This window comes from Macrotis lagotis, chromosome X (assembly GCF_037893015.1).
Source record: "Macrotis lagotis isolate mMagLag1 chromosome X, bilby.v1.9.chrom.fasta, whole genome shotgun sequence".
NCBI lineage: Eukaryota > Metazoa > Chordata > Mammalia > Peramelemorphia > Peramelidae > Macrotis > Macrotis lagotis.
Genome location: NC_133666.1, coordinates 681567911 through 681581906, shown reverse-complemented (window position 1 = coordinate 681581906; position 13996 = coordinate 681567911). Strand labels below are relative to the sequence as shown.

The window sequence follows — 13996 nt, the reverse complement described above, 5'->3', positions numbered from 1 at the left end:
ATATCCAATGGGCCAGGCATTGCTTGGTGCCAAGTGCTGGGGATTAGCAAAGATGGTCCCCGTCCTCTGAGAGCTCAGTATAATGGAGACACAAAGATGTCGACAGGACAAACGAGACAGAGATGGGGAAAGCCGCCTTCTAGAAGGTGAGGTCTTAGCTGGGACTTGAAGGAAACTAGGGGAGCCAGGAGGGGGAGAGGAGTAGGAAGAGCGTTCTAGATACAGGGGAGCCAGAGAAAATGCCTCAAGTTGGGAGAGGGTCTTATTTGAAGAAGAGGTGGGTGCCCAATTGTGGAACCTGCGATGGGTATAAAGGATGAAGCCTGGAGAGGTAGGAGCTGAGTTAGAAAGACTCCAAAGCGAACCAGATTATATATGAAGAGCCCCAGAGACACTCAGCAGGCTTGTTAGCCAGGATCGGGTGCTGGCATGCTCTACTAAGAACAGGGCCTGAGGACCTGGGGACCTGGAGCCCTGTTCCTCCTCACAATGGAGCTGCTGAGGCTCTTGCCCATTCAGAACATCAGTGATGCCAAGATCAGGTCACCGATCATCAAATGACATGAGCCTTCAGGACCCCCCTCCCCCACCTTCCCATTCCTTCATGGATTCAATTGTAGTGACATTTTTTAAAAAAAAGCTTTATTGAAACCCATTCAGGAAGTATGACAAGGTGAGGGCAATGGTTCAGTGTGTCCACAATGATATTGAGAGGTGTGATTGCCCAAAGGCTCCAGAGCACCCAATGAGTGAACACTGAAGGGAGGTACCCTGGCCTGCTGTGAGGCCCAGAGTGGGCTGGGGCAATGCCTGTCACCTTGGGAGGTCACCCACCCCGGAGAGCCCAAATCCCCTTTAGAATCAAAGCTTTGCTAAATGGCTGGCCCCTACCGGAGCCTCCCATGATCATTTGGTTTTGAAGTCTCAGCTAGGCAGGTTCCAGGGTCACCCGTCACTAAGTTAGAGCGAGCGGTGAACCTGTCTGCACGCTGGCACTCTGGCCAGTCTGGCCACAGCTGTGATGATGGTCCCTGAGGGAACCTTTTCACATGATCCACATCTGTGTGTTGGTGATTAAAAAGAGAAAAATGCCTTTCCAAGCCTATGTCATTGCATCTCTACTACATATAACCCCTGCAGTCATTTTGGGTTTGATACACAGCGTGCTCAGTGTGTGTGAGGGATGGCACCTCCAGCAGAGGGAGTAGGCCCGCTGCTCAGAGATGTGCTGCCACCACAAGCTCCCTGAAGCTCAGAACAGCTGCAGTTGGGTCTGGGCTGGATTGAGTTTGACGTTGGGGAGGAAGCCTTGAGCCTGTTGGAGATGTTCTCACGCTTTGGGCTGCAGCTGATCTTCTGACCTTCCTTTACGCCTTCCCCACCTTGGTAAATGCCAGAAAGCTTGATGGTCAGTCAGTGGCTGTGGTGGCCGGCTGGCTCCTCAGGAGCTGCCTTGCAAGGAGAGCTTCAAGAAGGGCAAGAGGGAAATGTCTTAGAAGAGCATGGAATGAAGACCCGGGCTGCAGTTCCTGTGGCGAGAAGCCATGCTGTGCTGACCTCTCCGCTGCTCCCAGGTGCTAGCAGCTTCCTGGGGGGTTCATATTGGCTTGTACAGCAAGGTGGTGACATACTTCTTCTTGTAGCGGTGCGTGGCGCTGAGCACCATCACACCATCCTTGATGGAAAGGGCATACAGGTGGTTCAGCATGACGTGGTTGGGCTCTGGCAGCAAAGCTGGATCACACTGTGGGAATGGAAGAGGGGTCACGTCAGATCCCAGAGCAGGAACCTGGGGGAGAGGAAGGGCCTCCCACCCAGGGTGTAAGAGATGCCTCAGTGAGAGAGAGAGAAAGAGAAAGAGAGAGAGAGAGAGAGGAGGAAAGGGAAGGCCCCAAATCCCCTCTCTGGAATAGCTTCAATGCCTCTCGTTCAGAAGAGCAGCTGGGGCAAGTGGGTCCTGCCAGGTCCCTTTGGACATAAGGACAGGCCTGGTTGGCTTTCCACTTTTCCATCTCTGCCCTCTCCCAGACTATGGAGGAAGGGGTGCCAAGGAGGGGTGGGAACAGCAGCAAGTGGGAGGCAGGACGGCAGGCTTTATGTCTCTCACCCAGACACGCTATGATGTTTCTGATAGCAAGGAAAACCCATCCCAAGGTTGGCCTCCCAAAGGGGAGTCCAAAGTGAAAAAATCAATGTGTTCCTTGCTATCAGGGTAGTTTGGTAACTTTTTTGTCTCTGGGACCCAGGGAAAAGTCAACAAAAGCCTGGGGTCTTGACTCCCAATCTGAAGGATGCTGAGCTAAGGACCCAGGCTAATTCTGGATGGGTCAGAGAGGAGTCAAATTTCACAAGAAAGAACGTGCTATAAAGCCAACCCGGGAACAAAGTGAGGAGCTGCCTCAAATGATAGGCAAGGTCCCATAAATCCTGGATGAGCTGGGAGGCAAATTTATTTTCTTGGTGATGGTGGTAGGCAAAGGCACGTCAAGGTGTCTCCTGATACTATGGTCCTTCAGGTTCCAGGGCTGGGGGCACAACTTATTCAAAGGATAAAAAGGCCAGGTTATTTCCACACAATTAAGCATACAAAAAAAGTTTAGCTGAATAACAGGAGAGAGTTATCTCACAAAATGAAAAAAGAAAAGCTCAGATTTGAGGAAAAAGGTGGAATCAGTCTCTTGCTCTTGACGGTAAGTGGCCTTGGTAGCTGGAGCCACAAAGCTCTTGCACTTACCGAGATGCCAGTGTCCTTGTTCAGGATGACCTGGAGCAGGTGTGGGGGAAGGATGGGTGGTGTTTTGAAACGTTCCTCTGCCTTACAGGTGTAGGGCTCCTGATGGTAGGGTCCGGGCGGCGAACTTGACAGCTCTGCCAGGGAGAATAAAAAGACTTCATTTAAGCAAAGCTCCTCTAATGGGTGGCCTCACTGGGTAGTTTTCTCTCTGCCACAGTGTTCAAGGGAATGAAGGTTGCCAGAGAACCACAAGAAAGCCCTTTAGACTTTGGTTAAGGTTATTGGCACACATTTCAGAAGTAACCACAGAGGCCTTGGCATCAGGGCACAGACAGAAAGAGTGCCAGCTTGCCAATCATGGTCAGGCGATACTGCCCCTTTCCACCTATGCAGATCATGCCCAGGCTCCTTCCAGGGAGTGCCAACAAACACTTTGCTGAGATGTGGGCAGAATAAGGAAGGAAACCCCAAGTCACAGGGGTCAACTGTGGGCAGAATTGTCAGCATTTTAAAACTTTTTCCTATAGAAAGCTTTTTGTTCTTATTTTCAATGTTGCTGTAGAATAATCTGGATGACTGGGCCAACCAGTGCAGGACAGTCACCTGGACTGGCCCGGATGCCCTCTGAGGCCTGCCCTTCCCCCTTGAAGATTCTGTGGGGCCGTGAAGGTCATGGCCTCACCACCACCATCTTTCCAGCTTCAGCTCAAGAGACTGTGCATGATGGAAGACTGGGCTGTTGGGCTGGCTTCAAAGTCAAGTCTGATGAAGCCTCCTCACTGTCTTAGCAGGGCAGCAGCACCAAGGTGCTCATTTCTAGGAGCTCGCTCATAGCCATACCAATCCACACCCACCGCAAGGAGATGCTAAGAAAGGCATTCAGAAAACTGAGCAGAATGAAAAGGACAGAGAGCAATGAGAATCCAAAAGATCTGTTGGCTGGCCGAGGTACATTTTTCTCCCAGAAAGCAATCACTATTGAGAATATTTCACTAGAGGTAAGAACTTTTAAATTATGTCTCTGAGGAAGTACAGGGGGTGGATTTAGGGGAGCCCCCTCTGCAGAAACCAGAGCAAGTAGACAGCTCTTTGCATAGATAAAAAATAATAAACAGCTGTTTCTACTTCAGTCATAAATGCCTTCCTACCTCGATAGTTGCTAGTTTTTAGGCTTTCAAGTCCTGTTTGAAACACACTAATCAGCCACACTCTCACACCACAGACCACTGCAATTTTCAAATTCAATGAAAATAACAGGAGTCCATGATGACAGATCTTAATGATTATGATTCACTCATGCAAGAGAGTTAAACACAGCATAAACCTAGCCCTCCTAGGGAGGAGAGTCGCCAGATAAAGCCGGCTTAGTAAGTGACCCCCATCACTTGTTAAAACCCCCATGGGGGAGGGAGAAGAATCAGGGTAAAGATTCAATTACAACCACTCCTCCAGGCCCTAACCAGAGGTTCTATTTTGTGTTCTGAGGTGATTTGCTTCCCAGGAAGAGTTGGAAAAATGTGACACACAAACAATTTCCAGGCAAACAGTCTCCTAGGTGATCCTAGTCACAAGGCTGGGGCAGTTCAGACAGAGACAGAGTGACATCCAGCCCTGGAGCTCAAGAAAAGCCAGGCTCTGTGGTCTTTTTCCTGGGACCCGCCTCCTCTGATTCCCCTCAGTGATTCTGAAACTCCTAATTTACAACACAAATAAGGCAGGCTTCGGGGAGCAGCCTGGAAACCTGACTCCTCCAGCTGCTCGACCTGTGGCTGGCCCAGAGAGCATCTCAGCTAGCTGCCTAGGTCACCCACCCTGCAGCCAGAGCAGCAGCCCAGGAAGCCTCTTCTGAGAGTCTGTCTCTCCAGTCCCGTCTCCAGTTTGAGACTGACCACCAGACCTTGTATTTAGGGTCTGCTTTTACTGGGCTGGGTCTCCAAGTGGTAGTCACAAGACTAGAGAAAGGAGTGAACTGGCAATTAACACTGCTTTGATATCCACAGGTGCTAATGGTTTTTGAGTTAACAGCTTTATGACCCCAGGAAAGTCATTTCAGTTTTCGAGGCCTCATTGGTACTAAAGAGGGTTGCACCCTGAGATGACTCACAAAGCCCTTTCCAGCTCTAAATCCTATGATCACAAACAAAATCATTATCAATCAAAGCGGGTGCATTTCAGTAGCCACATCCTTTCCTGGTACGCTCAATGATCCCTGAACTTGGGGCACAAACTCAAGGCTAAGGCTCAAGGACACATGACCCTAGCGGTGTGGTCATGCCCATGAGTTCCCATCTCCACATACTGGAGTAGAAAAGAACTGGGTTCCTACCAGACACATCGGAACATTTCTGGGAATCCACCATCAAAGCATCAAACACTTCAAAGTCAGTCTTCTTCACCTGAATGATGTTGTTAACGGTGCCGAGTTGGCTGGTCACTACTGGCTGGGAAGAGATGGAAAGGGACAAGTCACAAGGTGGAGTGTCTCCTGCTTGAGAGGGCATGGAACCACTGGTCCGGGCTCTTATCAACTGACTGACCCAGGGCCCAGAGGAGAAGCCTGGGCAGAGATGGCCTGAAGACCAGGCCCCTGTGGGGAGCAGTTCCAGGGAACCCATCCAGAGAAGAAGGAAATCGTACCTCAGAGGGATCGTAGGTCCACTGACCATCCACAAAGAACTTGTATTGATGTTCTCCTTCTGGCAAATCCAGGATCGCTACAAAGTTGTTGTGGCTGGAATGTCAAAGGAAGCAAATGATTTGGGTCAGCTCATCCCTGCAACTGCCCCCCCTTGTAAAAAGGAAACCTGGTAGCTTCAGGGAAGCAGCCTTGCAAAAGAAATGAAGAGAGCCCCCCTCAGAAGTGGGACATCTCTGCTGTAGAAGAGAGGGCAGCTGGAGACAACCAAGGACAACTCAGTACAGCCTGGAGTGGAGCTGGCAGAGGATCTGAAGCACAGACACCATCCCTGACACAGACACCAGCAAGATGCCTTCACCTTTGTCTGTCATTGGAGATTCCTGATACCACCATGTTCCAGAATCTGCTTCAAATGCAGTGAGAGCACACAGGGCTGAAGAGGGCATGCCCGTGCTCCTGCCAGGATGCCTGAGGCTGAGGCAGGGTGAGGCTCATGGCCACTTTGGTTTGAAGAGGAAGTGGCCCGAAGACCACAAAACAGTTTAGGGAAAGGAACCCTCATCACCCATTGTTCCCATCCCCTTCTTCAAGGCCACTAGGGTACCCCATGCCTGCCCTGGCTGCCCACTACTCTTCTCTCCTTCTCTCATGGAGAGAATGTCTGTTTATGGGTAAATGAAGTCAGAAGCTACTGGGGCAGTCCAGGCCACAGAAAGGCTTTCCTGGGTCCCTGCCAATGACTTCTATTTACCAGAAGCCCTTTTTTCACTTTTATAGGAGACATTCTAGTGGAATTTAAGTTCCTTTCAGGCAAGTGAAAGATGGTACGATTGTTTAGGGAACAGGAAGTCCTACTTTAAACAAAAGGAGGTTAGTTCTAAGAGAGTTAGTTGGCTGGATCCCAGAAATCTGAATTACTACAAACTAGTTTCCTGTTCAGGATCTTCAGCCAAAGCTGTCATTTAGAGTTCCATCAGAAAGACAAGTGAGTCAACTTCCAAGAGAATTCCAACATAAAAGCTGCCTCAAATACCTTCTGGTGAGGGGAAGTTTTGTCCAGTTATTGAAGGATCCAGATAAGTAAACCTCTTTTCCTCCCCCTGTCCAGCGAAACACTGTTGGACGAGCCTGGGTGGGAGCTCTGTCATTCACTTCTAGATCATGCTGCCATGCAAGGAACTCTTCCTTTTCTGGAGCCTAGAAGCACAGGGATTTAGAGCTTGCTGAGTCTTTAGACGTAGAGAGTTTTAGAATTTAGAGATTGCTAAGTAAAAGCAATAATGTTAAGCTCATCCCTGCAACTGCCCCCTAGTTTTCCTAAGAAAGCACTCAGTTTGGAAAGAGAGAACAATCCCCAGAGTGGTTTCGTTATTGCCAATTTACTATCCTAATATTTATGGGACACAGATTTATCAGTTACCACTATCTCAGAGCCATCAACTCATAAAAACTATTGATATTCAATGCACTGAGGAATTTAAGGTTAAAAAGTTCAGAAACCTTTTGTGTTACAAAGAACAGATAAAAGCACCAAAACCCCCGACTGTTTTGTAGATTATTCAGTTAATATTTTAACCAAGTAACCAGTAAGTAACCAGGTATTCAAGATTTCGTACACTGGATTGGCAGTAGCCCAAAGAAGTCTGAAACAGCAGAAATTTTGAGTTGGGAATGCACATAGAGCCTCCAAAGAAATCAGCTAGCTAATATAGCTAAATGAGGGGGCAACTTTGGCCCAGTTATTTGATAGAGGTCTTAAGACCTAGGACCATTTTTTAAAATTAATATATTTTACATACTTAATATACTGAATAATCACTAAATTAGTTTTGTATAATACTACTGAATGGGCCATTAGGTGACATAGTGTATAGAGTGCCAAGCCTGCAGTTTCAAGCCAGCCTCTGACACTAACTTGCTGTGTGACCCTGGACAAGTCATTTAACCCTGTTTGCCTCAATTTCTGAAAAATTGAATTAGAGAAGGAAATGGCTTGTCTTTTCCTTCCTCCACTGGAATGAGAATTAGCTAGCTCCAGGTGGACACAACCATAGATTTATTTCTTTGTTTGTTTATTTATTGCAAGGCAAATGGGGTTAAGGCCTGTGCTCTATACACTGTGCCACGTAGCTGCCCTACAACCATAGATTTAGAGCCAGAAAGACTCAAGGTTCTAACCCTGCTTCTAAGGCTTAGCAGATGGGTAACCATGGGCAAATAACTTTTCTTAGGCCCAGTTTCCTAATATGCAAAATAGAGAAACACTACTTGGTTGTAACCTCTCTGGTGTAACTGTGAGACTACAAGGAGACCCTTGGCACTTGAAGCCTTCATGGGCCATGTAAATGTCAAATACAAAATGAATAGATTTACTACTATGAAAAGCAGGCACCAAGCTAGGCAATGTGAAAATAAAGCAATTACACAGCCCAATAATCAAGAAAGGGACACGACTGAGGTGGGAAGCCCCTAAGTTCTAAGAGATAAGTGATACAACCTCCAAAGGAGAAAGCATCATCCCATTGGCAAATGGGCCTAAAAACTGAATTTTCTACCTTCAGGTCTACTGTTCTTTCCATTACCCCTGCATAGCCTTTCCCTAATGGGTCTGATGAATAATTAGGGCCTATGAAGGGCACAAAGGTAGTTGGGAGGCCAGCAGAGGACATATATTTAAATAATAAATTGTTGTGCCCCCCCCCCCCCACTTTCCCACAAGTTCCCTTGCACTGTGTGACAGGAGCTGCTGGTTTCTTGGGATATAATGGCTTTGGTATCAGCTGCCAAACCACAGAAAGTCACCTTCACCTTGAAGATATCACAGCAATCACAGCAGAGGAAAATAGAACACAGCAGAGTTGGCAGGGAATGACTTTGGACAAGGGCATAAAGGGGCACTGTGGCTAGTTTTGAAGATCAAGGACTTCAGTACTCTAAGTGGAAAAAAAAAACCCCTATATGGATAAAGATTACTTCACTCCCATTTGCCTCTCCAAGAAGCCAATTAATTTTTCCTGGTTGTATTTTATAGAAAATTTTTTTTCTTTTTAAGTTTTATTTTGAAAATCAACTAAACAAATAAAGTAGGCATTTGTATATACATGGGAGAACATAAAAAGAGGATCCATCGTACAAGAAATTACAGGCCCCCCCCCCCCATTATGTACAATTTGCTTTTAAGTACAGAACAAAAGTCCACCTGGTAGACTCAAAGTAATCCTCCTTGTCTGGCCTTCTTTCTGTTCTATTCTCTCCACTGAACCAAAAAAAAAAAACCTCTTCTTTCTTTTAAAAGTAATGAGGCACCACAGATATCTCCTTGTAAGTCCATCGCTACATTAAATATTGTGACCTCTCACTAAAATATAGTCAACAAAGGAACCCGTTTGCAAAGAGAAGGCGCAGAGTTGTGAAACTGATTTTATACAGTAGCACCGTTTAGTAACTGCTAGCTTTCCCATCTTAATTAAGCAGGGCTTTGAGGATCTGTCCCAGAGCTGTCTAGTGGCCTCTGTGATATTAAGTGTTCCTATTCCCTTGGGTGACTTTTTTCTTCCTTCTCAGTAATTACACGCGCTTCCTCTGAGTCTCTCCTAACTGCTGCTGCCTAGCAGAGCTATGCCCCAGGGGCAGAGCTTAGCGACCTCTTCGGAGCCGGCCCAGACCCAAGGGCACGGTGAGGAGCCCGGAGAGGTCAGCTGCACAGTCCGTACCTTGATCTCTTCGGAGTGGAAGAGGTCAGCGTCCTCGGGGCTGTCCATCAGGATCTCGGGCCTGTCCCCGTCCTTAGCCGTGAGGGCTCCCCCCGTACTGTCTCTCCGGGGCGTCTTGGGGCCCCCCTGGCGCTCCATTCCGGCCCTCTCGCTGCTGGTGTTACCCATGATGAGAGACTGCGGAGACACAGGGGAGACCGGTCCCTGGACACCGCCTCGCTGGGGCTCGCAGGCTGGGGAGAGGCTACGGGGAAGGGGGTGCGGGGCCCCAGGCCGCAGGGGTCACCCCGGGGGAGCAGGGGGCCCCTTCAAGCTCCCTGACTACTGGAGTCCAGACTCCGGGGGGAGGCGTCCCCGGAGGACCCCGGCACTGATGGGACCCTGACAGGCCACGGTGTGGGGGGGCAGCCCGGGAGGGTCACCCCGACGCCGCCGCGTCCCCACGACGGGGGGCTCTGATGAACGGGGGCCGGGGAGCCCGGGGGGCACACGCACTCCCACATTCACGCGCGAACACACCGGCGTGTCCTCTAACAGGGCCGCCCGCGAGGCGGGGGAGGCAGGCGGCGGGCCCCGGGCCCAGGCCTTGCCGGACTCTTTACCTGCCGCCGCCGCCACTCGAACCGTAAAGCGCCCGCCGGATTACGAGGCGACGTCTTCCTCCCGAGGAGCAACTTCCGCTTCCGCTCTCCCCGCGGGTCACCGAATCGCCGGAAGCGCGGGGGGGCCCTCCCCAAGCGGGCCAGCCGCCACTTCCGTTTCCGGCGGTTGCGGCTGGGGGGACCCCTGGGGAGGAAGACACCCCTTCTGCTTCCGCTTTGAGGAGGAGGGGACGTCGGCATGGGGGCGGGGAAGGGGCGTGGCGAAGGGTGGGGCTCCCCATCGAGCCTGCGCAGTCTGCAGGTCCAGAGGCGGGGGGGATAAAATTTGCATAGGGGCGGGAAAGGGGCGTGGCCAAGGGTGGAGTTTCCTATCAAGCCTGCGCAGTCCGCAGCAGAGGCGGCCTGTCCCAGAGCGAGCCTCTGAGCCTGCGCAGAGGTACGCTTTCGCTGGCCCTTCCCCAGTAGCTCCCGTGCTGCAGACCTTTGAAGCGCCGCTAGGTGGCGCTGCTCACAGAATTCTGGATTGGAAATCCGACTCAGCGTGAGTTCGAATCCCCCCTCAGATCTTCCCCAGCAGTCGTGGGACTTTGGGCAATCTATCCAACTTCTCCAGGCCTCAGTTTACCTATCTGTGAACATGCCTTTCGCCAGGGGTTGCTGAGAAGAGCAAGCAAACTTGAGAGCTCTGTAGAAATGCTTGTACTTCACAGAACACATTTTGCAGAGGAAGCTACACCCCTACCTGTGGCTACTTTGTGTCTTTTTCCAGAAGAAAACCAGTGCTCAGGTTTTTTTTTAATTTTTAACTTTTTAAAAATTTAAGACAATGGGGTTAAGTGGCTTGCCCAAGGTCACCCAGCTAGATAATTATTAAGTTTCTGAGGCTAAATTTGAATTCAGGACTTCCTGACTCCTAGCCCAGTTCAACATGGTATATTCTATCACCATCAGTTCTTTTTTTTCTCTCTATCTCTGTGTCTCTTTGTCTCCCTCTGTCTTACTGTCTTGCCCAATTTTTCCCTGTCTCTATTTCTTTGTGTGTCTGTCTGTCTGTACACACACACACACACACACACACACACACACACACACACACAGCACCATCACCACCACCACCACCACCAAACAGCAACAGAAAAAGGTCCATAGAGTTAAAGAGGGGATAGGAAAGATTTCCTGTAGAAGTTGGAATTTTAGTTGGGACTTAAAAGAAGCCCAGGAAGTCTGGAGGAGATAGGGAAGAGATAACACTTGGGGTCTTGGAGCTGAAATATCTTGTGGTTGGAAGAACAAGGAGGAGACTAGGATCTCCAGATTGCAGAGTACACAGGGATGGGGTGCAGTGCAGTAGGGAATATAATAGATAAGATAACAGAAAAGTAGGAAGGGGCTAAATTATGAAGGACTTTGAATCCTTTAGAAAAGATTTTCTGTTTGATTTTTGGAGGTTATGTAGGGAGCACCTACAGTTTATTGCACCACTATAGATTTTTTTTGGGGGGGGAGGAGGAGAAACATAATCAGATTTGCACTTTATTAAAATCACTTTGGTTGAAGAAGACCAAAATGATATCACTATGTTAGAGACAAATTCCAGTGTGTCTGACTGTGGCCAATCAGATCAATACAAACCTGGAATGCTTTGCTACAGGTCGGACACAAATAGTCCAGGTAAACAGCTTGGGTGTTTAACTTTAAACTTAGGTATCCCACATGTCTTTTGAGCTGCTTCAATTCCACCTTGCTCATAGAATGGATAGGAATCATAAAGTGGTATCAGAAGATGTCTCTTGTTTCCTGCATAAATTGGATTTAGTGAGGCAGAGTTCCATGAAGTTGTCGGCTTCACTGTCTCTTCCCAAGTCATCATAATCTGGTGGCAAGACAGAGTCAAGACAACTGGTGATGGCTTTAGATAGAATGGATGACCTTGGCATCTTTGATGTTTAACTAAGCTCTAAGCATTCCACAGTAGCTGAGGAAAATCACTTTAGTAGTTGAGTGATGGATATACCAGAGTGGGGATAGACAGGAGGTAGGCAGGAAGACCTTCCTGCAGCTATTGCAATGGTCCACCAGAAATGAGGTGATGAGGGCCTGCTCTAGATGGGGCAGGGCCAGTTTAACACACAAAAAGACTGAGAATCTGTTATCTTGGTGTTTGGTCATTCATCCATCACCAAGTTTTTAATGTCTATTTATCTTCAGGTACCTATGAAGACACCATCCCATCCTTAAAACAACTCAACCCCAACCAAAAGCGTTCCCATCCTTCCCTTGACTCAGTTGTCTTCTCAAGCCTCTTCTAATGTTTAGTTCTGAGAAAGAATAGATTAAAGGTTCATGGGTTGGTTAGTTTTAATGAACAGCTTTTTGTTTGTTTTATTTGAACCTTTGCTTCAAGACATGACTTGCTGAGTAGGAGAGGAGATATTCATTGAGAATTAAAGGTAATGTAAATTGAAATTATAGAAGTAAAAGTAAGATTAGAAAGGTATGGTTTATTGTCCTGCGTAGATTCCTCATATTCATTTCCTTCCTTTGGTCAGAGGGCTTTCTGCCAACCCCATGGAAATGGTTCTTTCAAAGGTCTCCAGTGATCTCTTGATTGCTAAATTGATGTTTTTCCCTTGATTCTTATCCTTCACTCTCTTGTGGCTTTTCATCCTTTTAGGTCCTTCTGGAGATTCACTTTCTCTGGCTTTGGCAATGCTGCCCTCTCCTGGTCCTTTTAATCTGTCTGACCAATCCTCTTTCTTCTTTGAGGGATCCATTCATTTTGTGGCTGCTAAACATGGTATAGCACTGGTGACCATCCATTACTTTCTCCTCCTCTTCCTGTTCTTCCATCCTTCTTCTTCATCCTCTACATCCTCTATCCTCCTCCTCTTCCTCCTGCTTCTCACCAAAGGCAACCCATCTATATTTTATCACAATCACATCATTCTCCCCCTTTCTGCCAAGCTTCAATCTTTCCTCATTTACTAGTTCCAGACTGGCACTCTGTGCACTATGGCACCTTGTAGTTGTCCTGGGTGGGCATACATATGATCCAGAGACAAGACAGACTGAAGACAACTGGTTATGACTCCAGATGCAGTGGATGACCTTGGCATCTTCGATGTCTAAGCAAGCTCTAAGTGGTCTACAGTGCCAGCTTCAGCCTCCTTTGGAACCAAGTGTTCTCATCTGCCCATTCCACCAGTGGAAGACTTTACATGCTTAGGGTAGACACCCCTCACTACTCACCGATGACCTTGAGACTCCCTTGGTTACCCTCAACTTACTTTAGCCCACCTGCCAAAACAGTTTACCAGGATATGGCCTCTGGGCATGCTACAGCTTCTTGGAGCCATGAGAGTTAGGTGGCTCAGGTGGACATCAAAGGTGGAAAGCAGCCCTGAAGAGGGCTCAGCAGCTCTCACATCAAAGTACTGGTCTTCCTTGAACACATAGATTGTCATCAATCAATGAAGCCATTGACCATTTACCTCAAGTTGAAGTAAATGGTTGGTCCCTAGCTGAAGTTCCAACTGAAGAAGAGGTTTTGAATGCCACCAGGCTCCTTTCTAGGGGCAAAGCACCTGGTGCTGATTCAATTCCAGCTGAGATCTACAAGATATGTGTGTGTGTGGGGGGGGAAGGGGGCATCATTACTCATCTAAAAGTTGACTGAAATTTTCCAGGTTGTGTGACGAAGAAGTTATCCCCCAAGAATTCAAGAATGGCCTCAAGGTCAACTACTTTACTGATGGTAAATTCTCCACCTTGAAAAGACTACAAGGGAAGACCAAAGTGGAGGAATGTTGGTGCAGGATCTTCTGTTTGCAGATGATTCTCAATGCAGCCCCTGAAGCTGAGATGCAATAAAGTATGGATTCTCTGCTGCTTGTGCTCATTTTGGTCTAACAATGAACACCATGAAAACTCAGGTGCTCCAGCAGCTAACACCACATCATCCATCTCTATAAAGGTGAAGGGAATAGAATGTCCTGTGCCAATCACAGGAGTAGTTCTCTTTTAGTTATTGCTGGTAAGATTCTTGCCAGAGTCCTTCTCAGTAGGCTGATCCTTCACCTGGAAGATGGTCACCTCCCTGAGGATAGAGGAACAATTGATATGGTGTTTGCTACCCAACAACTCCAGGAGAAATGCCAGGAGCAGAACAGAGGTCTGTATACATTTGTAGATCAGACTAAGGCCTTTGATATTGCCAGTCATGAGAGTTTATGGAAAATTGTCAAAATTTGGTTACCTGGAGACGTTCTGGTGCGGTAGATAGAACACTGGCTTTGGAGTCAGTAGGACA

General features: G+C 48.1%; 1 protein-coding gene across 2 annotated transcripts; it reads right to left on the bottom strand.

The window, feature by feature from the left end:
* Positions 1-620: 620 nt before the first annotated feature.
* Positions 621-9771, bottom strand: PRKAB1 (protein kinase AMP-activated non-catalytic subunit beta 1). Of its 2 annotated transcripts, none has more exons than XM_074205970.1 (7): positions 9688-9771; positions 9086-9262; positions 6406-6569; positions 5372-5465; positions 5061-5175; positions 2735-2868; positions 621-1744 (listed from the first exon to the last, which is right to left on the bottom strand). In XM_074205970.1, the coding sequence occupies exons 2-7, from the start codon at positions 9251-9253 to the stop codon at positions 1598-1600; spliced, it is 822 nt and encodes a 273-aa protein (XP_074062071.1). In that variant the 5' UTR covers positions 9254-9262; positions 9688-9771; the 3' UTR covers positions 621-1597. The 2 variants fall into 2 exon arrangements, with proteins under 2 accessions (XP_074062071.1, XP_074062072.1); XM_074205971.1 differs by lacking the exon at positions 9688-9771 and adding an exon at positions 9605-9621.
* Between the last annotated feature and the right edge of the window lie 4225 nt (positions 9772-13996).